At 48.0% G+C, this 27,166-nt stretch overlaps 1 protein-coding gene across 17 annotated transcripts in view; it reads right to left on the bottom strand.

Annotated features, from left to right (window-relative positions):
* Window positions 1-447: 447 nt before the first annotated feature.
* KMT2C (lysine methyltransferase 2C) overlaps window positions 448-27,166 on the bottom strand; it is a 237,423-nt gene continuing 210,704 nt past the window's right edge. For 8 of the 17 annotated variants that reach the window (XM_074366700.1, XM_074366699.1, XM_074366706.1 and 5 more), the window contains 18 exons: window positions 25,007-26,722; window positions 20,685-20,897; window positions 19,833-19,997; window positions 18,286-18,427; window positions 17,996-18,143; window positions 16,338-16,516; window positions 16,114-16,250; window positions 15,035-15,284; window positions 13,904-14,043; window positions 13,374-13,481; window positions 10,903-12,022; window positions 9,863-9,999; window positions 8,821-8,963; window positions 8,389-8,557; window positions 4,802-4,918; window positions 4,402-4,475; window positions 4,094-4,202; window positions 448-2,434 (listed from right to left, as the gene is read on the bottom strand). In XM_074366700.1, coding sequence (XP_074222801.1) covers window positions 2,342-2,434; window positions 4,094-4,202; window positions 4,402-4,475; window positions 4,802-4,918; window positions 8,389-8,557; window positions 8,821-8,963; window positions 9,863-9,999; window positions 10,903-12,022; window positions 13,374-13,481; window positions 13,904-14,043; window positions 15,035-15,284; window positions 16,114-16,250; window positions 16,338-16,516; window positions 17,996-18,143; window positions 18,286-18,427; window positions 19,833-19,997; window positions 20,685-20,897; window positions 25,007-26,722 — 5,160 coding nt within the window. In that variant the 3' untranslated portion in view covers window positions 448-2,341. Of the gene's footprint in view, window positions 2,435-4,093; window positions 4,203-4,401; window positions 4,476-4,801; window positions 4,919-8,388; window positions 8,558-8,820; window positions 8,964-9,862; window positions 10,000-10,902; window positions 12,023-13,373; window positions 13,482-13,903; window positions 14,044-15,034; window positions 15,285-16,113; window positions 16,251-16,337; window positions 16,517-17,995; window positions 18,144-18,285; window positions 18,428-19,832; window positions 19,998-20,684; window positions 20,898-25,006; window positions 26,723-27,166 lie in introns of those variants that run through there. The other 9 variants (XM_074366705.1, XM_074366715.1, XM_074366711.1 and 6 more) reach the window with 7 other exon arrangements.

Raw genomic sequence — 27,166 nt, 5'->3', positions numbered from 1 at the left:
GATGGGCTGTAGGAATTGTGAGTGGGGTTCTGAGCAGTTTTCATCCTTAGCAACCCCCTTACGTTAAAAGTTAAATACATTCAATATGAGAAATAAAGTCTATCACACAGAGTAAGTCTAGGAGAGCTGCTTCGGGGGAAAAAAAAAGGACTAAATTTAACAAATAAAAACAGACTTTAAACAAGGGAGTAAGATGTCAGAATATTTTTCCCGTTGTCCCCGGTAAAGACCCTAAAAAGAATCTGAGGTCCTCTTCTTTATTCAGCTGCAGGAAGAGCCTCTATCTGGTATGAGTCACGAACTTACAGCTAAACCTTTTATCCGGAAAGGCAGAGACCCACGTTGATCACATCCACACGCCCGTCATCCTGAAAGGGTGGACCAGCCTGGCGGTGAATTTCAGAGCTCCAAAGGGACCGTGAGTGGCGCTAACAGAGACTCACAAGCTTTTGTAGATGTAAAATATTTTATTTGTAAATGGTGATCTTCTAAATCTGTGTCCACAAATTCCAAAACCCATAACACTCTGTATACTTCAAAAAATTCAATTTTTGCCAACATTAGATACTATTATACAGAACAGAAAACAAAACAAAAACCCGGTAAGACAAATACTGGTAGAATGTCAGAATATTGTACAAGAGAAGAAAAATATTCAAGAAACAAATTTCATACAGCTATTTATCAAGAGAAAAATATATACAATTGATTTATTCTGTAAGATAAAAATACATCATGCCATATACATTACAAGTTCAGAACTGCATCACTGAATATGCCAACAGCTTACAGTCCACTTGAATTGTGCACACAAAAACTTCATTTTATACTTAGTCTGTGAAGTGTCAGTACCAGAATTTTAAGTACAAAATAAAAAGCTAACCTGGTTCAAAATGCTGATTAAGTTTCTACAAGCAAACACAAAACAGTGTTTTTTTTTTTTTATTAAAGAAATGTAAACAAACAGTTCATACAAACACATTTTAAAATTACATCTTCCAAACCCTATTGCCGGGGTCCTGCAGCCGCAAGCAATGACATCGCTCCTTTTTTTTTTTTTTTCTTCAAATTTTTGTGTTAAATAGAAGGTCGAGAGTTAGATTTGAGTTCCTGCTACATGATCCTAGTATGTTTACATGATTCTCTGTGGCTTGAAACAAAGTTCTAATCAAAACTACTTTTGCTGAAGAAAAATTCAGCCTCCATTGGGGTGTATTTTTAAGCAGTTATTCACAGTTATCACAAATTGTAAGCACAAAAAAACCTGACTGAAGAAGTAGGGATGCAACAATATAATATGAAAAAATTTGTTTAAATTACCAAAACGGCTATAAAAGTTGTAGTCATAGCATACACTCCGTTCTGTCAGAAGTAAGGTGTATAAAACAACTCAGTACTAATAGATCGTAGTTTCCAAAAAACCCCGAACACTCTAGGTGGAAATTTTGGTTGTTACATAATTGTAATGGCATGTTTAATAACATGGCGTCATACTGTGACACCCCTATGCACGTTTTATAAGCACCCGAGCTGCTGCAGAGCCTGGTAGCATTTGGTCAATAACTATCTTTATACTGTATTTTTTCTCAAAATATTTACATGTTTGTACAAAGTAACAGGGTTCGTTAGTTCTGCAGGTAACAGCAGCAGCTTGGCTTTCTTCTAACTTTTATTTAAAAATAGCTTCATTCACTTATTCAATAATAAATACAAAAAGTTTCTCTTATTTTACAGAAATCAAAAACTACAATAAACTGACTCATGGAATCAAGTATTTAAATGTATTTTAGTGCAAGTTATTATCCCTTAGCCCTATCCCTAAGGAAGTCATTTCAGTACATTCCTTGTTCAGTGGTGTCTACTTTATTTAAAAAAATTTTTAAATTAGAGGGCCTGCCCCTTTTTCAAATAAGGCCGTGGCCAGCACTTTGGACATCTCCCTTTCGCTGGTGATTTCAGTCTTACATTCATAGGAAGGCCCCTGCCCTGGGGCAGGGCAGCCATCGGCTCTTTGCCCCAGTAAAAGTTTCTCCTTAGTGAGACTAAAACAACAAAACAAAACAAAACCCACCCACAAGAAGAAAAAAGAAAAAGTAAAAGAAAAAAAAGTGCTGGACCATTCTGTAATTCCGGTTCACCTCAGCATCTTCAGGAAGGCTGCCTCCATCGGCTTTCTCCTGTGCTCCTTCACCCTGAAGGACTGAGGAAATCAGAACTCCCAGAAGCTAGTTTTCAAAAGTCATAAAACAGAAAACAAAAACATCTTTCTGTCTGCGAAATTCAAACGGTGTGTTGAATCGCTTCTTCCCAGGGACGAGCCGCCCTCGACAGCAAGGGGTGCTCAGTTCATCCACTTCCGGCAGTTCACGGCTCCGCAGTGACAGGGGATCTTGTGCTGGTCGTCCTCAAAGTCAAACTTATAGTCATAGCAAAGCTGCCCACGGCAAAGACACAGTGTAAGGAAGGCCCCTGCCCCTGCCCGCCTGGCAGCTACTCACACCCAGCCACCGAGAGATGGAGCTGAACTGAAGACCTCACTGCCAGGGCGCCCTGGGACCGGGGTGGGGAGACGGGGAACTTCAGAAGAAGTCAAGAGATCGTGTGGCTGTGCTTTTCCTGAGGGCCCCAAAGGGACAGGGGAGACCGGAGGCGCTCTTTTTAGGCCAAGCCAGCTCAGAGACAGGCAGGCGGCTGCATTCCTACAGCTCCACACAGCACTGTTCCCGCAGGCCCCCCGGCCCCCTCCTCACTCCCTGATGGGGCAGGCAGGTTCGCAGAGACAAACCTCCTGGCCAGCAAACATATTCCTCCATCTTTCCTCACTTAATATTTACAAGACATCGCTATTTAACATTATTGTCTCAGACCAACCCTGCTGTCAAGGCGGGTGGGAGCCTGTGCGATTCCCGTGGGGTAAGCCCCACCCTGGACCCCGACTCCTGAGAGAGCTGATACCGCAAGACCCTTCTGATTCAAACTCCAAGGACACTATTTGGAAAGACTTCCTTTCGACCACGAGAGGGAATAAACACACGGAATAAACACACTGTCTACTGCGTGGCTTCTCTTTGGCATGATACCACTGCCTGGGACGGTTTCGCTGACCTAGGAGAGCTCCGCTCCACACACAACGGAGCAGAGGCTCAGAGAGGTTAAGCCAGCTAACCAAGAATGCTCAGGCAGAGAGGGCAGCAGGGCCTGGTGCTGGTCGGGCCGCCACCTGTCCCGATGGCCAGACACCCGCCCGGTGGTCACGTGCCACAGAGGGGTCTTCACATACCCGTACTCATCAGGTTACTGACATGTGCAAAATGGGTCTGGGCTCAATTCTTGATTTTAAAAAAACATATTCCAAAAAGATAACCAAAAACAAGTATAATCCCACAGCTCTGTTCACATGGGGCTGGGGGAGCCAACCAAGTAAAGACCCCAAGGCTCCTCATTCCCTAAATAGGAGGGTTCCCCAGGCAGGTGCCTTCCAGGACACACCAACCCCACGCCCGGGCCAGGCCCCAAGCACTCCAGTGCACCTTGCAGCCTGAGCTGACCACGTCTGGCAGACCAAGTCGGGGACCGTAAACAAGGCTGTGACAGAGCCAGCCGGGTGATAACCCTAATGGGGGCCAGGCAAACCACAGTACTCCGTTGGGCCAAAGACACAAAGACAAAAAATAGCCAAACTGTTTGCAAATCTATTCATGCAAAAAACCCATCAGCTTGTAGTGGTCCTAAGTATGCATATGAGCAAAGTGGAGCCCCAGTCACCCCCAAGCTTGCAGCCGACAGCCTCACAGTGATCTCCCGAGAGCCAGCGTGTTCCCGGAGAGCACAAGGGCACGGACCCTGGGAAGTCTTCAACCATCAGCACGATGACAGGCTTCATTTTTAAAGGGGGGGGGGGGGGACACTGAGCCAAACTGGCAGGGCGCGGGGTCCAGAGGGATGCAGGGACGGGAGAGTGAGGAATGAAGGATGCGGGAGGTGGCAGACTCTGCCCTGCCTGGAGGATACAGGATCCTCCAGCAATACAGACTGTCTCCGCCCTGCAGCTCCCCGACGCTGGGACACGACCACAGATGGGCCCCGCTCTCACCTCTTCTCCCTTCTGGATCCTCCGACTGGAGCTGATGATAATCTTGTGTCCTCGCTCAAAGGTAACCACCTCAGCCACACAGTTCGGTGCACACGAATGGTTGATGTACCTGCGAGCCACCGTTTCAGAAAGCGATTTATTCTAAAACTGCAAGAAGCTTTAAAACCCTTTCAGGTCACAGGGAGAACCACTCCTTCCTGATTCTATTACTACAGAACAAGAACAAACACACAATTTTAAATGGAAATTCTTTCCAACACTCGTCTGCCCTGAACTTCCACCACTGAAAGGCTGCACACGACTCTCACCTCGCAGGCCCTCCCGTGAGCGTGGCGTCGATCACGTGGTCGTTGTCCATGCGGAACATGTACACACCTCGGTTCTGAAAGAGAAGGAAGTCAGCCCGCTCCGTGCTCCTGTCCATGGGACGGAGATGAAGTCGCCGGAACTGAGAGGTCCCCAATCTCCCGCCCTGGGGACCCGCACGGATGTTTATGCGCTATGAGAAGAAATCAACACTTCGGGAGGGCGCCTGTGAAGCCAGGCTCATCCACCCAAGGTCCTGTCTTTGCAAATAACAATACTGATCGAAAAACGCAGGACTGTTGGAAAACACAAGAGGAGAATACAAGGACACCCAGACAGGGTTTTGTCTGCACTCGAACCTGGGCGGATAGGCGGGGCCGGCGGGGGCAGGGCCACGCTCACCTGGGATTCGTAGAGCTTCTCCTTCCTGTTGGCCACTTCGTTCCGGATGATGGTCCCGATGTACTCGATGACCATGGTGTGCTTCTCGATGTCCCGGGCAGCGTAGAGGCCCAGGCCCTGCAAAACGTGCACCTCCCTCATCACTTCAGTTCCAGGGACTCTGTCACACGAAGGGGCTACCCCCGGTCAGACTGAAAGCCTCACTGAGGATTCCACCTGAACTCAAACGACCGTCTGTCCTCGCTCCGCCACCGTCTGAACCCTGACCCCAGACAACCCTCCCACATCGGGCTCTGCGACCCCACCATGCCTTTGGGTCTGTTTCACACTGAACCTCCCAAGCGTGTTTAGAAAGTGATCCTGTCCACAGCTGAGCACCGTCTATGTCGGGCATCCTGCTGAGATTCTACCAGCTGAACAGGCCAACAGCTTCTGCTGCTCATTTTATGGCACTACTGCTTCTCAAGGACTTGACGTAACACAGAGCCTACACAACTGAAACAGGGTTGACTACACAGGGCACTGTGCTTTGAGCTTTTGCATCCTCACCTAAGACTGACCAGAGGGAACCCCGCCCCCCCATTTCTCATCAAGCACCACCTGGAGCACACGGCACAGACGGCTGCTGTTAAGAGATTTAAGTACGTGAACTGAATGATCTTCGGAAAAAAACATTTACTCAGTTAATTCCAGTCAATTCCAGATATGACTCAGAGGTGAACAAAGCAGAACACACAAGAAGAATCTGGACGGATACTGACACGGTTTGGGGTAACAGACGGGACAGTCAGTGGGAGCGAGCAGAGAACCCACACAGACCCAGGCGGGGTTACCAACATCCAGCTCAGTATGGACAGGCTGCTTACTGCTAAATGGTGCTCCTACGACTGGTTATTCAATGGAAAAAATTAAACTGCCTTAAACATAAAAAATGAAATTGCTGAAAAAAAAATCTAAGAGACTCATATGCAATCTGCAGTTTTAAGAACAGAAGCCAGACAATTATATATGTTTGACTATTTGGAATTCAAACTTTTGTAGGAAGAAATATACCATACTTCCTGGCAGGCAAGGGATGTGTTGTAGGGAAAAATCTAATAGTGCAAATTCTTATAAACTGAAAAATGGACAAAGGATATGAACACACAGTTCACAGAACAGTAAATCCAAATGCAAAAATCCAAAAGTTTGCAATTAAGGTGACAATGTAGTTCTGTGGTCACTAGTGGCAAAACTATAAATGGGCAGTAACACTGCAAACGATAAGTGAGAAAGTCAGCCTCACACGCTGCTGGGAGCAATGTGCGAGCAGAGCCTTTTCAGAAAACTGAAAACTTTCACACAGAAACCGCACTCTGGGGGATACACCCCACAGAAGTGAAGCTACCGATACACGGAGACAGGTGTACAAGATACCACTGGCAACACTGGGGAAAAATTGTAAACAAAATAAATTCTCATCACTGAGGAATGGTTTAACTAACTACAGTTCATCCGCATCACGGAACATCATGGAGCCATTAAAGGGACTGAGTCAGCAGTGTTTCCGCTGGTCTAGGAGTCTGAGTATCGGTGAGAAGATGCAGAAACGTGCACACAGCACAATCCCACTTGTAAACGTGCACACGGATGTGTATGTGCTGTTAAGAAAGCACCACGGAAAACACAGGATACGCACTCTGGGGCATTAATGTGGTTACCTGGGAGGTGGACCGTATGGAGGAAGAAAAAAGATAACCCAACAACAAAAACTCTCAAAATCGCTTCAGGTTAAACTGCTGCTGCCAAAGTGAAGAGTGAGACGCTAAGTGGTCTGGTTGTGTGAGCGGGCGTGGCTCACAGAGGGACCGTTTTCCTCCCGGAGTCGGCGCTTCCGGGGCTGTCCTGTCAGCGCTCACCTATCCGTCTCTCCAGTTCCAAAGTGCTTCTACCCCGTTCTAGACAAGTGAAATTTGAATCCTTAATAAAATGTGAATTTAAGTTTATAAAACATGAAAAAGACTTTGTTAATTGCTCGAGGTAAAAGGGGACAGACTGAACACAGGTAGTTGAGAACCCCGTACCCCGACAGTGCGGGAATACGAGCAACACTGAAGAACAGGATGGGCGAGAGAAACGCGTTACATGGAGAAGTAGCTGCTTCAGCAGGAGAAAGTCACCGCCAGGGGCGGGGTGGAGGCCTCACCCCGAGCCCCGGGAGCCTGGGGGAGCTCCTCCCTGGAGACGGCAGAACGATGGGGAAGAAGCTGTGTTGGTAACATGAACACGAGGTACCAGAGAGAAGGGACGAGAGCAGAAAGGAGAAAGATTTTTAAACACAAAAGAATGAAGAGCAGACGAAGGAGAAGCAGCTCAGACCAGGACAAGGAGACCAGAAACGAGGTGACGGCGGGAGGTTAGACCCGGGACGGGAACTCTTCTCCAGCCGCGCAGGAAGCATGCGGGGGCCCCACCTCGGGGCCAGATTCAGTAAGGCTGGGCCCCAACCGCACGGCTTGGCCAGGCCCTAGGCGGTGCCGGCCTGGGGTCCACACGGTGAGGTCCCGGATCTCAGGGGGCCCATGTTTGTGTATGCGCGCCAACAGAAACAGAGGCAGGAACTTGCAAAGAACCACCACGAAGGCACTTCTCAGACTGAAGGCCTCACTGCGCCAGATTGAAAGGACTCATCCTAACCCAGGCACGTTCCGGTAAAAAGCCCAAACACCAAGAGTAAAGAGGAGAGCCTAAAACCTCCAAGGAGGAAGAAGTTTCCGTAGAAAGAACGTGAACAGGTACAGACAGTGGAGAGCAGGTCAGATCGGTACCCGCCACCCTAGAGCTGGTGGACTGGAAGGAGGGGCCTGCACTGCCGCCCCGGGGAGGGGGGGACGACGGGAGATTAAAACCGGGCAGCGGGGCTGAGAGCGGGTTTGAGGGAGCTTCTCAGAGGAAAACGGCAACAGAACCTGATGCTCTAGGTCTGGGCGTAGCGAGGCTGACACCGACAGCCAGCAGACGTGACCTCACTCAGTAAAACCAGGTGCTGGAGGATGATCAGGCTGGGAGACTGAAGGAGTGTGGCAAAGTGAGAACTGTAAACCCGTCCTGGAACCCGGGAGGGAGAAGCTGAAGAGCCGTTTGGTTCAGATCTGCAGCTCAGGAGCCACGGACTGCAGGAGTGGATCTGAACGCCCGGCCCGCACATGGCTGTATCTACAAGGCGCTCCACAGTCTAACCAACAGAAAAGACACAATTTTCATGAGAAGGAGGCTGCCGAAAGACAACTTCCAAAACTGGGGACCTCTGGAAAATATTTTCATTTGTATTTTTCACTTCACAAGTGCCTAGAAATACAGCTCTGGTGACCTCGCCACAAACCCCGTGTGTGGGGAATGCGGTGCTACCTGCCCTCACCCAGGTGGGAAGATGTGGGTTCCTTCCACTCAGGGAAGGAAAGCGCCAAGCCCCGAGACCACGCGCTGAATGCAATCGGACAGAATTTCCAAAGTATGACTCTCCCCGTTTCCCACGTGCTGGATGCCAGCACCTCCCGACCGCCTCCGTGTCCTGCCCTCCTCTTCCCGGACACCCAGCGTCTTCCCACCTGAATCCGAGACCGGGCCAGGTACACGTTGGACTTCCACTCGGCCTTCATCTTCCGGTACTGGGATGACTTGGAGTGGACAAACTGCTTGCTGTACGGGGCACTGAGCTCCCCGGTGACTGTGCTCTGAAACGACTTGGAGGTGCTGGTGCTGTTCAGGGTGTGAGGCCTGCAGACGGTGGCACGCCAACAGGAAGAAATAAAAGGAAAACTGAAGATCTCTCTGAATAAGGCCCAAAGCCAGGTTGATTCAAATTCTTTCTGACAGGAACATACACAGAAAGCCACCTAGCGGAGCCACACGGCAGGTGCTCGGGTGTGGTCGGCAGACACAGCCAGAGACAGCAGGGTTTGTAAGCAGCAGACAAGCACAGAAACCACTAATATGCCTAGAAACCCTGGGCTGTACTATGTGAAGTTAAAACAAAATACCTTAACACAAACCTCTTGACATGGGCACTCATTTTAGGTTCAGAACGGGCACAACCTGTGGGGTTGACGGCAAGAGGCAGCTCCATGAGAGGGTTCCGGCCGTAGCGGAAGCTGTAGTTCTCACATGCCTCCACCCCGGGGAGCTGGAAAGAAGCAAAATAAACGAAAAGTTAACTCATCTGATCAAGACCACAGGCAACCCTGAGCTGGCCCAAAGATGGCCCAACTGGAATCTTACGGAAATAACTTGTCAACATTTTCAAAACACTCTCTTTATCTTATATTACCACCGCCAGCCCGCACACAGACAGGCCCGTGACATGATGGCCCATCTCTCCGTGTCCCAGGGGTACAGGCGGAAACGTAGGGTTAACTCGCATGGTACATACAGTCTTTTCTAGAATATATCTCTTGTGAACATATCTCTCTAGAGACATGACAGGTACCGATTACTGAGGCAGGGCTCTTCCAAAGGAAGCAGCTGGGTACAGGACTCCATGGCTTCAGGGCTGTCCTCTGCTTCTCCAGAGAAAACCCACCAATGGCTTTTTTCTTGAAAGCAATGCCTTACATTCATGAGATTTCCCCAAAGTACTGTGCGTAGACTCGCTGGCAAACGTGTGTGATTTCAAAACCTCACAAAGAGGTCTCAGAGAGGATTGAACGCTCCCGAAATCCAACTGCCCTCTGGTGACCAACCATAGGATGAGGGCAGGAAAGTGGCTGTGAATGTCCCGGTGTCAGGACTGGGCGCACTGACCTGCAGTGCAGGACGTGAGGACCCTCACCCCCTAGCACCAGAGAACCCACATCTGTGACCTCCCTCACTGAGCAGACATTAACACACCAACATTTATGCAAGTCTCCCTCCCAGTGACTCATGAAGGCCTCCTGTTCTTTGAGAGAGATAGGAGTTAATCTCCCAGCAAAGCCACCACCTCCAAGTGCTGTGAATCTGACAGAATGAGCCAAGGTGGTGGCAGCGGCCCCGTTGGGAAAGGCCCTGAGCGACTCCCAGGTCACCCCGCGCCCCGGCACTCACGGACTCGGCAATCCGTGCCACCGCAGACACCGTCAAGCCGAACAGGTCTTCTCCTCTTAAGTAGGCTGGGAAAAGCTGGAGCATTTCAGATTTTTTCCTCACACATGCCACAGGCTCCAAAATTTTATCCCAAACACCTATGATATGGACAAAAATTTTTTTTTCTTTATGAAAAATCTGCTCTTAGCTAAACAGAGAGGAAGAGAGGATGCAGTATAAAAACAAGAGCAAAACGGAGACTGTTGACAAAGACTCACCGGGTAGAGCCCGTGGGCAGTGACCTAAAAGGCCTGCTATTACCTGCTTATCAGATGGCAGCAGTTTTACAGACTTTAGGAAGGTTGGGGGAAAAGAATATGTTACATTAAGGAAATTAAACAGTAAAAGGGGAAAAGAAAGTTCAGTATGACTAAAGTTCATGCAAGCAGGTTAACTTTCATGCTGGCCAAACAGCACATTAGATTTTTGGATGATTGGTCCAATGAAGTAAATGACACCTACAGACATGTCCTCTCCTCTCAGAGGTAAAGTGTGAAATTGATTTTTCCACTGGAATTATCTTCAGAGCATTTTCATACTTAAAAAAATCTGCTACACTTTGAAAAAGCAGTTTCACAGCACTTTCTACATCAACAGAAATGACAACCTAGGCTCACCCCTGAGGTCAAAAGTAAGTGGCTCTAAACTTTAATATTTGCTCCTCCTGAGAGAAGACTACACACAATATGCTTTAAATACGGTTCCATTTCTAGGTGACGTAAAGAGTGTCCTCAACGTAAGTGAGAGGCAACCTTGACCTACAATCATTCTCCTATTTATCAGCTCTACTCTGATTTAGAGTGAGTCTAGCAAGTGTCTGGAGAACAGTACAAAAAGACAAGGTATGACCAGATAAAGAAGCTTTGCACTCGTGAATGAAAACTCCACACTGGCTGTTATAAAACCTGAACAAATGAGAAAACCATGGAAACAGGTGAAACGTTCCTCAGCCCGACCCCGGAGTAAGCAGCTCTGCAGAGCGTGGGGAGGGTGGGCCTCACCTTTCGGGGAGCTGTCACTCAGGACCAGGTCTTCGTGGCCCTGCTCCACGATGCGGATGACAAACACCGGACGCCCGTCCTTCTCCTCGATGGAGCACAGGTAGCGGCAGCGGCGGTTGGCGTAGCGCGTGCTCCAGTATAGCCGGCTGGCCTCGTAGCCCACGGGGAAGAGCGCTTTGGGGGAATGGAATGCCTGCATCTGCTGTGGGAGCAGCTGGCCGATGGCGTGGAAGATGAGGCTGCCCACGCGGAAGGTGTGGTCACGCTCCCCGCGCTGCACGATACTGGCGATCTGCCGGACCTCGTCGCGCTGGACGTAGACCCTCCTGAAGACGGCGAAGTAACTCAGTTCCTGCTCGTGAATTCCCTTTGGTTTGTGCATGGGACAAAGCATGGTTTTGTCTTTAAAAAACATGCATTGTGCTTTAATGGCGCAAGTGAAGTGATAAATGTTGGTACAGCGAAATCGGTGGCATCCGCTGGTGGCACCCGTCTTATGACAGAAGACACATTTCATCTGCAGGCCTCTCCTCAGGGCCAGCTCCACGTTTATTAAGGCCCCGGCCTGGGTCTCGTAGACCTCCGTGGACCAAAGGGCGCAGTTCAAGTGCACCCACAGGTCCAAGTCCAAGTTGAGCAGCCTGGCTGGTCCGTCCGTCAGGCCATCACCCTCCTCGTGACAGAAGCAACACTTCCGATAGTCTTTGGGCACAGGGTCGGGTTTCAGAGACGTGCCCAGTTTTTTCAGAAATTCATCGATTTCATCCTCACAGGGGGGCTTGAACGCCCCCTTGGGGACCACGATGTGGATGCTCCACCGCTTCCACTTCATCCCCCTCCACTTCTTTGTGACAGGCCTGCAGTCGTCGAACCCGCCGTGCACAGCCCTGAGCCGAGGCTTTAACTTCACTGTTACCTTAAGCTCATCTGGCTTTGCCTCTACTTTGGCTGCTTCAAAAGCAGGAGGGAAAGTGATGGGAGGTGATGCAGGGGGCGAAGCTCGATCCTGGAGCCGCGGGAGACAATGCACGTCTAAGGTGGAGGTGTTGTTACTGTACTGATGAAACGCTTTGGAAGGCGTCTCTTTCACAGGTGACTGTGGCAACGAAGGAATGGATTCCTGCACAATAAAAAGAAATGTGAGAAAGAGTAATTCAAAAGCCCTAAAAGCAATTCTTGTTAAAGCAAGAAAGCCAGGGAATTGGGGTCTAACGGGGCGCGGTGAGGATCTGTGCACAGTGGAGGTCAGTACTGAATGTCCACAGGTTCCCGCACGGACAGGCAGGACTGATGAAAGGTCTGTGGGTGGATCCTTCTCTGCAAAGCCACAGCTCTGGAGAATATTCTGCTCTTAAACTTTCGTGGATGCTCCTCTTTCTAATCATAATCAAGCTGGAAAAATCAAAGCTGTCAGAGGAACTAATTTAATTCACACAAGGGAACAGTGTTTCTTGTTAAACCAAATAAGAACTTTGGGTCATAATCTTCTAAGAGCTCATCCCACTCTCTGAAATTCCTGTTTGTTAATCTCAGGCTTAATAAATTGGCATGAATGTGACACAGGGGAGAAGCCCCCAGCAGACGAGTCACGTTTAACTTTTCTCAGAGGCTGCGGGCTCCCACCCAGCGGTGGGCAGAGGTGCTGAGAGAGAATCTGCCTCAGTTTCCGTTGAGGTACCAAGTGTCACAAGCGAATGAGCGGCAAACCCACAGGCTCCCTTCCCACCACTCCCTCTCCCATGGCTCTAGACAGACCCCCTCCCATAAATCCAGAAGCAGGCGGGCACCACACACCTAAATTATCTGGGGAAAAAACAACCCTCCTCTCATATAGGCTGATTTATTTTAATTTAAAGTCTAAACTTATTTGGTATATACCCTGAATTTTATCACACTGGGCACTACTGCCTGCTAAAAAAATAAGTCTTCAGAACATTCTTCCAAGAAAAAGTAATGACCTGAAGGAAGGAATGACTGAGAATTACACCATGGGAAACAACTTCCTTCAATGAGGAGGATTAAAAACGTGTCGTCCTTACCAACTACACACTTGGTCACACTTAAACTCCACAAAATCAGGCAGACCCTTCTACCATATGGTAGGACGAGGATTTTCTTCCCAAAATACATGAACAGACTTAAGCTGTGCTTGTGAGCAGGCTTTTTCCATTGGGATAAGATCAAAAAACAATGTTTTATAGTTGTAATTAAGCTATTTGTAGTTAATAAGTAAAATTACAGACTTTACTATTAGTGTTTTTATTCAATTCTGAGATTTTAAGATAAAATTCAATCTGCCCACGCCTGTCAAGTAAACGGGACGTATTCAATCTGCAGTGACAACCTGGACCGAGCACGTTCTCAGCCTGAGCAGCAGCTGCTTAGAATCCCTGGAGAGCTCTGAGAATCTGGTGGGCACACCCATTTTATTCACTGACACAGACTGATTAACCGAGACTGCCTAATTTTACCTTGCTTTCTGAGTTTTTTGCTTGTGCAGTTGACGAATAGAGAATAAAGCAGTTATTACTACAGAAGACAATATCCTTCTCCACTCGACTGGAGCTTTCTCGGGAATCCTGAGAAGCAGAGAGAAATACGTGGGGAGCTCAGTAAGTCAAAACTTAATAAAAACAAGATCTATACATATGTGGTTTTTATGTTATGTTGAAAGTGAAAGTAGCTACCTTAAAAGTACAAAGGTAACCCACAAGCCAATATGTAGCAGATAATAATTTAGCCACAGAGAAAATACATTTACAAAACCACACGATCCGTATTTCACACTATTTAAAAACATGTGGTTCTCATAACGTCCCGTCTAACAGGCTGCTGCAGCGATCTGATTTCACGCTCAAGCACATCATATATACACATGCTGATGCTACCGCCAGAGCAGGCGACAGGCGGGGCTACGTAAACGGCCTCCCCCTGAAGGAGGAGCCCTGCCAGGGACACCGCGGGTTGGGGTGGGGAGGGACAAAGAAGATGTAGCGGGTACCTTGTTCACGAAGGCCAGGTCTCTGACCGACTTCCGCACCCCGCTTCCCAGAATGACCACTTTGCAGTGACAGCACCACTGCGGTCTGAGAGCCGCGCTCTCCGTGATACCACGACTGGAATCCTTATATGCAGAAAGACCTGCAGACGAAAGACTTCGTTAGCGACTAAAACTGACCAATAACAAGGAGGTGGCACACGGCACAAAGCTGTACTGTATCAACTTCTCGTAACATGGTTCCTTCATGTTACCATGTGTTATCTTTTACCAATTAATAAGAATCTGATCTTCTAAGCAGTGGTTATGGGGCATCTATTATGTGCACGACACTGGGGTGCAAATCAAGGAACCTATTCTCGCACAGCTGGGGCAGCCTGCTGGGAAGTGGGGAGCGTGGAAGGAAACCGCTGAGTTCTGTCCAGTCTAAGCGCAAAGTGAGCTGGGGGAGAGAGGACACTTCCGCTTGAGGGTGAAGACGAGATGGAAATGTCCTGTGAAAGGTGAAGAGGTCCGTGTACAAGAGTCTTAAACGGGTATGATCTGGAAAGTCAAAGGGGGATGAGGAAAGTCCTGGGGCTGAGATAAAAAATATAACTAAGGACTCATGAGAAAGCACAAGGGACCCTCAGAGCCCACCGTCTGTGGGGGCCGCGGAGGCACAAAGGGAGAAGCAGGGAAAGTGAGGGAGACAGAAGCGGCCAGAGGCTAGGGATTCGAGCTCCGACACAAGCCCTCGCAGTGCGGGAAGTGGGGAGAGGAGAGACGGGGGTGAGGGTGAGCCCAGACCCCACTGCCCCAGGGGCCGGTGGAGAAGGAAAGAGGGAGCAGGGGTGCGGGTAAAGCTTCTGGCCCGCTGCGCACGCGCGAAGCAGGAGGTGGGACAGGACGAGCGGCGGAGGCAGGAGGACAAGGCGGCCTGTGGGTGAGCACGTCAGAGGGGACACGGCACAGTCCCCAAGCACTAAGGCTAAGTCACCGCACAGCAGAGCTTATTAGAAGGTCAGTTCACCAGGATGATGCACCAACATGCTACCTGTTACTTGTTTACAATTAAAGTGGGATTTTAAAGAGAATCAGCTGAACTTCTGATTCAAGAACGAACGTGAGGTTCACTAACGTAAACCCGCTCACCATTGCTCGCTGGAGGGAACGGCACGTTAGGCTGCTTCAGGTGGTAGGAGCTTGCTAATCTGGGCGGGTTTGCAGGTCCTGGTGGAGGCCCACGAAGAAATAAACGCTGTCGATACTCCAAACCTGGGTTTACTCTGTGGCTACTGACCAAACCCACGGCTGGAACATCTGGTGCATTACTAACCTCGTAGCTGTTAGGGACTCGCACGTGAAGGAGGTCGGAAAAGGCAGCCACAACACTGCTGATGTTCTAAAACAAAGTGCAAACGCTGCATGACCCACCCAGAAGGCACAGAGAAGCACTGAAGAAAAACTCCTATTAGGTAAGTGTTATTCGCTGATGTACAGGTGGTAAGCAAATCCAACAATGCTGATTTAGACTTAAGGGTCTCAAGGAAAAAAAAAGGTTTTAATGGGCCAATATCTAAATAAAGCTTTCATAAACAGAAATCCTCATAAAGGGATTTCAATGAATATTAAATACTTGAGAAAGCATTAAACTATTTTAGGCGTCGTTAATACAAGGAATGAGCTAAACCTTGTCAGTTTTTACAGCTGGTCGGAAGCTACCGGCAAGCGGACCTACAGCTCTGGGAAGAGGTCTGAAACGGTCCACGAGAATCCACTACCGCTAAGTTCTGTTGCCAAAATGTCCCATCGTGGGACTATGAGTTTGGTCTCATACAAGCAGCTGCCACCTGAACAAGACTTCCACTGCTTCTGGAAAACTTCCACTGTTGACAAAGTTCTTCACTGCCTGATTTTCTACGTGTGAAAGTTATCAAAAGGCTTCTCTCTAAAGAGCTCCCCACTGTGTACCTCCTCTAATAAACAAGCAAGACCTCTACCTTCGTTCTGCCCCTTTTGCCTTGACTTAGGCTGAGATCGATTTAACACTCATTTCTAACACCCAGACCACGTGGAAGCCTGAAGTGACCATGCGAACTCTCCCTAACTTTACTCTTCTATCCGCAATGACCCTGCTGTGCACGAGTCACGTGCAGACACGTGTGAGCCTCCTGACACAGCTTTAAAAACCTAGCGGAGTCTACGACATTAAATAACCCTCTCATCTTTACCTCAGCAGCTGTAGGATGCAGAGTGATTGCCACAGAGATCAGGCCCGACCTGGGACCGTTTGGGGATGAACCGAAAGGTGATGTGAAAAATAAAGTGCCTGGCTCAGTTTTTATGTCATTCCTTCTGGAGTCCAAACCTTGAAAGAGGAAGGATTGATTGTTAGTGGCTTTTCAAAACACCAACAGGAGCACGTGGGCCCGCAGTACGGAGGACTGGTGCCCACCTTTCCCGGCACTGCTGGGGAGGATGGGGATGACAGGGGACGGCACTGGCTCTGGAGGCTCCTCTTTGACCAGCGACAAGTCTGGGTACCTGCTCACTTCCATCCCAACCACACTCTCGGGAGAGGACGAGGGCACAAAACTGTCTGGAGTATCGCGATCAGCGGCGTGCTCCTGTATCCTGGGAGGAGAACAGACACAGGACATGAGCTGGAGCCAACCTGCCCCAGCCTGGCTCCGTGTGTGACCTTCCGACAACAACAACATGAGAACCCATGATTCGGGGCAGGGCCAACCAGGAAATCTCTCCGGGGTGAAAAAACAAAAAGGAAATATGTTTAAAGTAATTTAAATGATATGTTTCCTGCTCACTAAAGCTTTAGCATCCAAGTTGAAAGACTTGCCAAAGATGTTCAGATTACAGCAGATGTTCAGATTACAGCAGGGCACAGAGAAAGTGAATACTCACACCTCTGCAGACAGCAGATCCCTGAGACTAGGGAACATCCTGGGGCTGAAAAAGGGCCGAGCAGCACCCCCCGCCCCCAGCCTCATGCACAGGGCTCTTCCATAGCTGCTCGTACTCACGGGGGCGGAATGGGTAAAACCTGGTCATTGTGACTTCAAAGGCCTTTATTTTTCTTAACTGATAAAGTGAGGTGATAAAAAGAAGCGACTGGTCTAGTCCAAGAAGCTAAAGGTGACCAAGGCAACTGGGGATGGAGGGCAAGTGTGGCATCAGGCTGGACGCTGAAGGGCAACCTGGTGTCTCACTAGGCCTCCCCCAGCAGGGACACGGGCATGTGGAAGGACGCTGGGAAGCAGCATTATTAGGAGACCCTAGAAAGGCTCCCAGAGAGCCCCTGTGAGACCCGGAGTGGGCACCAAGCTCGTACACGTAGGAGGCTGCTTCCCACAGCTGCCACCCAGTCACAGATTTGGCACAAATCTAGCAGTGAGTTCCAGGGGAACAAAAGATCTGGATTCTAACTCTGGACAAGTCACTTCTCTCTGATACACAGTTTTGTCAATAAAGTATGGGGTTTAATCTAAATGACCTGTCATCACATAGAGGGTTTTCATCACCAGATTTTCCAAGGGGGAAAGAGTAATTTGATGAAGTGCCTAAGAACCTCTCCTGGGTTTAACTCACTGGGTCATGATTATCTGCTAAAGGAAGTGGATTCTCCCAGTCAGAACCTTGGGGCTAAAGAACTGATACAAAGAAGTCACAAAACTCTGGACAGGAGTGTCCTTGAATTCCTTCCCATGAGAGCATTCTCTGATACCTGTGACCGCTGCTCTTCTATTCTGACATCTGCAAACATCAATAAACCCAATAAAATCACATTAACAGGTTATAAAGGACACGAGTCTTTGAAATATTTTGCATGGAGTCCCACTGCCTTTATGTCTATTCCATTATTATTTGTTGAACTTCCTATACCATGTAAGATTTTTAAAATGCACAAATATTTAATAGTGAGTATTTTTTTATGAACTTTAAGTTCTGACGAAAACTATTCACCAGATTTTACCTTTTAAGTCTTTTAAGTGTTTTTAACATGCTACTTCTAGAGACATTGTCCTATATACATACACATACAAATTTTTTAATAAATGAAGTAACTAAAAACATCAGAGAAGAAGGCACTTGTACCTTAACTCTTCCTGGTTATTATGCGGTGGTGTTGGGAGGGAGGCGGGAACATCCACTGTCTTGGGGCCCTGAGCAATAGCTCTGGCTAACAAGTCGTCTTGCGGTCTGAAAGGCAGCTGAAATGGTTTAGGTCCTAGACTTCTGGTAACTGGAAAAGCAAAAACATAGAAGCAGATATACTTAGTCAAGATGGACAAGTGGGTACAACTGTACAACCTGACTGCCGTTTCACCTGCACGGCCGCCAAGGGCGTGCCCCTCCAAGGTAGAAATGTGGGCTGGGCGTCATACCTTCATGGCTCACCAGTACGCCAGCTTTCCCAGCAAGCTCTTCAGTTGTTGCAAAGCCGTTTGCCATCTTCTGACAGGCCAGAGGAGGTGGTGTAGGAGGAAGAGAGGCAGGGGGTGTTGGAGGATTACTTAAATTATTCTGCTGCAGGAGACCAAAAGATTTTACATTATATGCTACTGAGCAAATATGCCAGGACCTTGCTAAAACTTAGTTCTGTGAATTTTTAGCACAGGGAGGCAACACTACAGAAACGTAACCAGATGTGTCTTCATTTCTCAAAGGCACACCAAGAAAAGTAAACACGCAGGCCAGGAGGCCTTTGGTGGAACAACTGCGCATGGCTTTGTGGACGTGTCATCCACCTGCTCACTATGCCCAGCCTGAGTGCTCATCTTTGACATTAGAAGTAAACTTACATTGTGCCAGTGAAGGATAGCTTTAAAATTCAACCAATAAATTGTGAAAAGTTCTCAAAACCTCCTTTATTAACTTCTCATTAAGATATGCCCCCGTTCTGTAAAAAACTTAAGAATTTAAGGTCCTAACCCAGTAATTGCAACTCACATCCTAGATATTAGAATCCAGATTGTCCAAAATCTCAAAAAGCAGCAAAAGGAGTAGCAATCATACAAAGTTGAGTGAGTCACTGACAGATGTAGTTTCCCCCCAAACATCTGTCCCTGCTTGACACTTGTCATCAATTTGTTATTTATTGACTGATGAGTCTCTCAGGAATTGCTGGACTCTACCTATACTACCGTGCTGATCGAGTGCAAGGTCAAATTACAAATCTTGCAAAGATCTAGGATTTCATGAAGATGATGAAGTTGTGTGGAGAACAGCTTGCATCAGAAGAGAAGGCATTTACAAGAGTAAGGAGAGGCTCTAACTGAAGAGAAAAGCCAATAATGACAATAAACGGAGCATCACAAGAGAATGACTTTAATATTAAAAAAGAGAAGCCCTCAGGAAAACTGACGATACTAGCAAATATTTTTGCAAAAAAGACCACTTTACATAAGTCAGATGTGAAGTAAAGAGCGCCCAGTGAGCCTAGCATAAACCTTTGTTAAAACCAATACCGAAAGATAAACTAGGTTTAGCTCGGTTGTTTTTAGCAGTCTAAGAATTCATAATTATGTTATATTGCAGCTAGTTGCAATTAGGACCTAAATTATTAGGTAAAATACGGTTTTAATTTTTCTTTTTATTTTTCAGGATAAATTCCTACCATATTTTTTTGTTTACTTTGAATTTCAGTTCATTTTAAAAGTTAATAAAGATTACAGGAAAATAAATATTTCCCCTACCACAGAAATACATAATGGATGTTTTTCACAACTTGTACTCGTACCTAGACAAAAATTTCAAATGTTCATACCAGAAACACTTTACCTGGTAAAATTTTAACCTTTTAGTTGAACTAAAGTTTAAATGGAACTTGGAAGATCAGATGTAAACCAGATGGAAAAACAAGACAAGCTCTACCAATTCTGACATGGTATCCAAAGAGGAAGCAAGGTGACACCTTGGCAAAGAGACATACCTTGTAGATCAACTGAGAATAGTAATCCGAAACCCCTTCAAGGGTAGCACTGCCAAAAGTTCCTAGAAGTCGATTCCCACTATTAAACTGGCCACTGCCGTAAGGAAGAAAGTGGGCAAAGTTCACTCCAATGACTGGTTCCATTAGAGGGAGCAGAGAGAGCTGCTATTGAAAAACACATTTAAGAGTAATGTACACGATAAACAAAACAAGTGTTTCTCAACTTTTCTAAGACCCGAAGCAACTTAGTCAAATAAGGCTTGAGGAAAATAAGACTCAAAAATTTCAAGTATCAAAATGCAGGAATAAGGGAGAGAGACTACAGAATCCTTGAGATATACTTAAAAATGAGCCTTATTCTCATCTGTCTTAAAAGGGATGCTGCCAGGCATCTAACAAGAATAACAGCTTCCTTATCTTCGCTCAGCAAGAAGCAGGGCTGAATTGAGGCTGGGTGCCCCCAGTGGCACTCTCAGCACTGTCTCCCACCTTCTGTATCAACTACAAGGGTAAGAACAGAGTTTACTACAGGGAGAGACCGACGGCTGCGTCTAGTCACCAGTAACGCGGACAGAATCTGCCTTGGTGCTGAGGCTGCTCCTTTTGAACGTCAGTAAATCTCGACCATCACCAACTGCTCCATCTATTTTACTGTAATTTTGGGGGTGCCAATAGGATAAATCTGGCAGGTAGGAAATCTACTAGGTTCCTTGTTGCGATATATTTATCCCTGTAACTCTCTACTTTAGGAAATGATCACAACAAAGAGAAAGTTTCGGTTTAACAGGGTTAAAAAAGCACTTGATGTCTCATTTCCTTGAATTTTTAAAGGGGCTGCTCCGCAGGACTCACCTGTTTCAGGTGGGTAAAGGTGTCGGCGGTAGAGTACAAAGCTTGTTTTTCCTCCTCTTCCTTTTTCCTTTTCTTTGAGCGAGGTGCTGTCTTCTCCCCAGTCCTCTGAGTCCGTTTGCTTCGCTGTTTCTTGGTTTCACTTCCTCCATCTGTTTTTGGCAACTGGTTGTTGCCACATCCAAAACCACCTTGCATTTGAGCCCCCAAAGTTTGCTAATGTAATTGGAAAGGTTAAGAAATAAGTGAACTATTCACGTTTGATTTTCAGTTCACGCTAATTCAGTCCCATCCTAAGCCAAGTATCCCTAACTTGGGTACCAAAAGTTAAGGAGAAAAGATGGTGGCATCAAATGGTCTAAGTGTTTTCTGAAAACAGCACCCCCTTTTCCAAACATGATTCTCAAGTATGGAAACCAGCAAGCCGCAGAGCTTCAGGAAAGAGCAGAACTCATTAAGTGTGGCTGTTTTCCCTTCAGAGGGAGCATTACTCCTCCGGGCTGCCCACACCACTGGTGCCAAAGAGTGGAGTTCCCCATCCTGCTCACTGGAGGCTCTTAGCCACCACGGCCTCTGCACGGTGGTTTTAGTGCGCTATCTGGGTTCCCCTTAGGAACAGGTAAAATACAAGGCGTGAGGAAACCACTGACAGGCTCCAGAAAAGCCTCGCAGCCTGCACATCTCAGCTGCGAGAGGCAGCCGGGCTCAGAGATCAGTAAAAACAAGCAGCACTAATCATTCAGCTTAGTTCACGACCACACAGGACTGAGTAATCACCACACACTTGGAAGTCAATGAAAGAGGACCTACATGATAGCAAATAAACCTGTACTTTTGTATTTACGGCTAAGAATAAACCAGTCCTTAAAGAGGATTTTAAGGGCAGTGCCATCAATACCTAAAAATATGGGACTATTTTTAGGGGCCATTATTTCTAAACTTGAAAGCCATCCTTTGCTACAGACACCTAATAGCTGCTGAACGTATTTTACTGCAGTCTGCACTGAACCTCTGAGGGTTTGCAGATTACAGTTTCCATTTACATGGCATAACTTAGAGCACGGGTGGCAGAACTTTTCTGTAAAAGGTCAAAGAGTAAGCGTTTCAGGCTTTGCAGACCACACGGCATCTGCTGTGCTCTCAGCTCTCTGCCCTGGGACTGCAAGACCAGCCACAGACAGCAGAAACTCGTGAGCTTGGCTACGTTCCCAAAACCTTCTTAAATTCATGGACACTGAACCTTGAATTTCATATAATTTTCACATGTTGTAAACTACTACTCTGCTTCAGATTTTCTTCAGCCACTTAAACATGTAAAAACCATTCTTAGCTCATACAAAAAAGAGGGGATGTGGAAGCAGGGACCCATCCTGGGGCTAGCTCGTGATGGTTCTCAAAGGGTGGTCCCCAGAGCAGCAGAACGAGCACCACCTTGGACTGGGCCCACCTCAGACCTCCTGAGTGCGCGGTGGGAGTGAGACCTGGCGCCCTACGTGTGAACAAGCCGTCTAGGTGACTGTGATACATCCAAGCCCTGCGAAGCCCAGGCCCAGGGCCATGCTCTCCTGGTCTGTATTTACGGGGATCATCCGGGATCTTGTTAAAAGACACTCTGACTGGGATGACCGCGCCAGGGACACAAGATTCCACTTTTCCTAAAAAGCCCCCAGGGAAGTCGACGTTGCTGACCCCCAAGGACTGCACTGTGAGTAGGAAGGGCCCAAGCCTTCCTCACTGGCTCACGACTGAAGCACGATGCACTGCTTGTCGGGTTTGCAGGGTCAGGCACTGTCTAAGTGCTTAGCCGGCTTCTCCTACCTCACAGCAACCCTGAAAAGCAGGTATTACTACAGTTCAAAGAATACTTTAAATTACAGAACACAGAAGACCAAAAATCATCCAGAAGTTTACCTGAGATAGAAATACTTCACATTTTAATGTATCTGTTTACCATCTTTTATCTATGCCTACACATATTTTGTTAAAAACACAATGAATCACACTTAGTATCCTTTTATTTCAGTGGCTGCTTTTTAAACTTGACATGTGGTTTGTTCTCCATGACATTAAACATTCATGCACAGCATAAATTTTAATGGCTGCAAAAAAATCTGTATATCACTCACATACAGATATACAGGAACAGTAACTAAATCAGTGAGCGCTGTTGTGGATTGAGGCTGTTTTCTTTCTCTCACTTTTCTCTATTAGCAAAGACACAGTTGTTCATAAGCTACTCATGTGGTCACAGCTTTGCACGTGTCAGAATGTACATCCCTCCTGCCAGACCCCTAGGTATGCGCTGGCAGGTCCCAGGCACGCACCGCCTCGGATGAACAGCACAGCACAAGCACAAGGTGCGCTCGGAGTCCTCTTGGCCCTGTGGCAGTGGCAGCCCAGTGACAGGGAGCACCAGCAACCCCATTCTGTGGATGAGGAAACCCTGGGACAGAAAGGCCGACGTGCCCCGCCCAGGCCGCAGGCTGGGAAGAGATGAAAACTCAGACTTAACGCAGGCTGAGGGGTGCACCCTCTCCAAGGCGCCAGGCCACACGCAACCGGGGGGGGGGGGTGCTCTTCCAGCCCCAGCGTCCGTGTGAGAAAACAGACCTCCTCAGCATGGAGGGAGAACCGCGCCTCTCCGACTACTGCCCCAACAAGCCTGCCTTCAGTGGGACTAGGAAGTAAATGACTTTTGTCACTGGGAAAACGGGAGGAGTAGCCATGCCTGCCATATGATTAAATGGCACTTAGGGCGAGTGCTCAGCATGGTGTAACCCCTGGAATGCGGTACGAAGGCATCACCCCTGGTGATGAAGGGCCCCCCACTGTGCAGCCTCCCCAGCGGTCAGTCCACTTACACGTACACAAACGAGCCCATCTCTCTTTCCATCGCGACACCCAGTATTTATGTTTCTTATATACAATCACCAGTGTTAGGACTTGACTTCAACACAGCCCACTGAATACCAATGATGTGCTAAGTACTCCACGAGGTACGGAGGACAGAAAGGCACTCAGCGTGCAGTCTGTGCCCTTCAAGGAGCTGTTTACGCTAAGTGGCACTACAGCAACTGCCATGTGAGCACACGGGCATCAGCACCTATTTCAGATTGGCTGAGCTGAGAAAGGTATCTGGAGAAGACGATTCCAGAACTGAGTTCTGAAAGATAAAAAGATAGTGGCCAGATGTGAAAACAGAAGGGAGCGCAGAGCAGGCAGAAACGGCAGCGTCACGGCTGCCCAGGGAAGGGGTGAAATCAGAAAGACACTCATGGACAGCAAGCAGCTTGGTGTTCCTTCGGCATAAGATGCAGTGGACTAAGCGGCTGGAGACTGAGCCTATTCGCTGATAGCAAATGTGACTGAAAAAGTATCACCACCGAAATTTAGAAAAATAACATGAAACAATGGGGTCAGCGCTCCACCCCTACTGGATGGTCAGACAGACAAGTAAGAGAAAACGAAGAGTAAGCCAACAGCTGCAAATGAACGGCTTCATTAACAATCTTAGAACTGCAACTCCGAATGGCTGCACATACCACTCCACCCCACTCAACTAAAAAATGAGAAATTTAAAATCCAATTTGAGAAGCACTGTAGGGAAAGCTTTAGGAACATTCTAATAATGGCACTGCAGCCTCTGAAAGATGAGACAAGTGGACCGATTCCTAAAACCTGAGAAAACCCAGTTTGGGAACTATCTCAAGGAAGTTCACTGAAATGAGGGAGATGGAATCTAATAAAGGTATATTTACAAGAAAGTTCTTCACACAACGGAAAAACAGAAGCAAACCCAATGCCTTACAACTAAATAAGGGCAGAATATGGATACATGGAAAACTACAAAGATACAAGAGCATCTACATAGAAGACTGTGTTTGTGCAACAGGAAGTGTTAACAGGCTGCAACAGAACGGATGCCCAACACTCCTGAGTCCCTGGGGTACCTACAGGGGGCGTGGACTGTGCTCTGTACTTCAGAGAGGTTCCTGGAGGCTGCATGCTACCTGCAGTTAAGGACGCGTCGACACTTCGTTAGATCAGCTCAGTGCGGCAGCAGCCGACGGACAGGGACTTGCTACGTGTGAAATGCATTACCCTACACAGCCCTGATTCTTGAAAAATACAGTAAACAAATGATTACTTGATGTAATTCATTAGTGTAAGTCAAAACTTGGGATCCATGTTCTTTTCACTCCAGAGTGAAAAGGCTGTAAAACAGTGTACAACAGTCCACACCGCGGCTGGCACTAATCTGCTGTAACCATAATTTAAAACGAAAGGGAAAAAAGTAAGTTGTAGTTTCCCTGAGCCACACTTACCACTTCGGCTGGGTTCTGCCGCTCTACTAGTTTGTTGTCCTTTGTACAGTCCTCTTCTGAACAAAAACCACCTTCTGGTTTTTGATTTAAAAGGGAAGAAGCCTTTTTGTTTTTCAGCAGGTGCTTCAGAAGTTCATTGCCCGAATCTCCTTTGGAAGCAGGAGCCCCAGCAGGACGGGAAGGACTCTGCCCGGCGGAGGCAGGGCCAGCCGCAGCCTTTTCCTTGGCCTGATCCTCCGTGCGCTCCTCCAGCTCAGGCCCGTCTTGGCCTGGGCGCTGCTCTGGCTCAGCCGTCTCCAGTTTTACCTCTTCCACCGTGGCAGGGGTTTCGATGGAGAGCTTATCCACCTCTGAATTTGCATAGGTCTGCTGGCTTGGGGTTCCTTGTGAGAAGTCACTAGTGGGCAGTTTACTCTCCAGTTCTGGACACAGCTGGCCGGTGGCCGGGTCGGGAGCCGACGGGCCGCCTGGCTCCACCGCCTCAGGCTCTGCGAGCTGGGGAAGCTCGCCGGACGTGTTCACCGTAGGGGTGGAGGTAGTTTCGGAGGCACTCGGGGTCGGTGGAGCAGTTATATCCGAATGCGGAGTTGAAGGTGCCTTGGTAGATTCTGTGTCATCATCTTTCTTCTTCTTTCTTGTTCTTTTCTTTTTCCCCTTTTCTTCTGGGATTATATCAGAATATAACTGAATGAGAGACTGGGCTGATCCTGGATAACTTTGCCCATGGGTTACAGCAGGGTCCTGGCCACACGGGAGACTGCTGTTAGCCACTGGAGGTGCTGTAGGTAAAGCAGGTGTAAAAGGAGGCCTCACTGGGGACGGCTGGAAGCCAGCCCCAGGAAGACCTCCATGCACCTGCTTAACAGAATGGAAATTTGGGCTTCCACCAGGAACTGACGGTGTGTCAGGAACAAATGGGGGAGGTCCTATCTGCCTTCGTTCGTTGGTTTGCATGAAACTCTGGGTGGGGGGTGAATTAATGGATCCTTGCTGCATAGTCTGGGGCTGTAAAACCTGCCCCATTTGCTGTTGGTGTTGTGGCGACTGCTGAAGGGGCCTTGGGGGCTGCATGAAATCACAAGGCAGGTCAGAGCTGTAGAAGGGAACCTGGGACACGGAGGTCCTACCGCCCAGCTCCGAGCCCATCACGCCGTGCTGCTCCACTTCCATCCTCTGCTGCAGAGCCCTCTGTCTGTCCACCTCCTGCATGAGCTGGATGCGCTGTCTCTCCTGCTGCTCTCGTAGGCGCTCCTTTCGTTCTCGTTCTTGGAAGCTTTCACTAAAGGGATTATTGTCATCAAACTCCACCCGTGGTGGTGGTCCACTCTGTGGATTTGCATTCGACACTGCCCCTGGGGCTGGGGTGCAAGTTTTTATTGGTAACTGGGCAACGGGAGGCTGGACCCTGGGAGGATTGAGGGGAAGGTGAGAAGGGGCACTGGCGGGCTGCCACCCAGGCAAGCTGGGCATTCTGGCCGGGCTGCTGTGGCCGATGACGGCTGCATGCTGCTGGTGCTGCAGCTGCGCAGGCACCATGGGGAAGCCGGGCTGGCTCAAGGTGGGCGGGGGGGCACCTGGGACCAGGGGTGGCTGGGGCTGGACTCCTGGCATTACAGTTGGCGGGGCCATTGCACACTGCTGCTGCTGCTGCTGCTGCTGCTGCTTGATCCGATAATCTTCAATCAACTCGGCATGCTCCTTCTGCTGTTTACGAATCTGGAGTAATGAAACTAAATCTCAATCATTTATGTCACTATAGGCATCAAACTGAAACACTGGTGACGATTACGGTGGAGGTCACATAGAAGGCAGTTAAAAGCTTGTAGAGGCAAAAATGCCTGGGCAACAGCAAAAATCACACACCAAAAAACGAACTGATCACAAAGACTGTCAATCTTTTCAATAGGATTTTTCTAAATTTATACGTAAAGATGTTTTAATACCAAAAACAAATCTGAAAAACATTCTTCTGAAATACATACTAAGAAAATCTTACTCTGAACGTCATAAACTATTTCAACTACATATGAAAAATAAGAGAAAACAATAAACAAAGGCTACACCGGAATCAGCTAATTGTGATGCCTTACAAGTTACGTCAATATATGAGGCTGGATTAGCGGTGAGATTTAACTCAGACTTTAACCATTTAAACGTGTG

The sequence above is a fragment of the Camelus bactrianus genome, chromosome 7 (assembly GCF_048773025.1).
Source record: "Camelus bactrianus isolate YW-2024 breed Bactrian camel chromosome 7, ASM4877302v1, whole genome shotgun sequence".
NCBI lineage: Eukaryota > Metazoa > Chordata > Mammalia > Artiodactyla > Camelidae > Camelus > Camelus bactrianus.
This window is presented reverse-complemented; position numbering and strand designations above follow the sequence as displayed.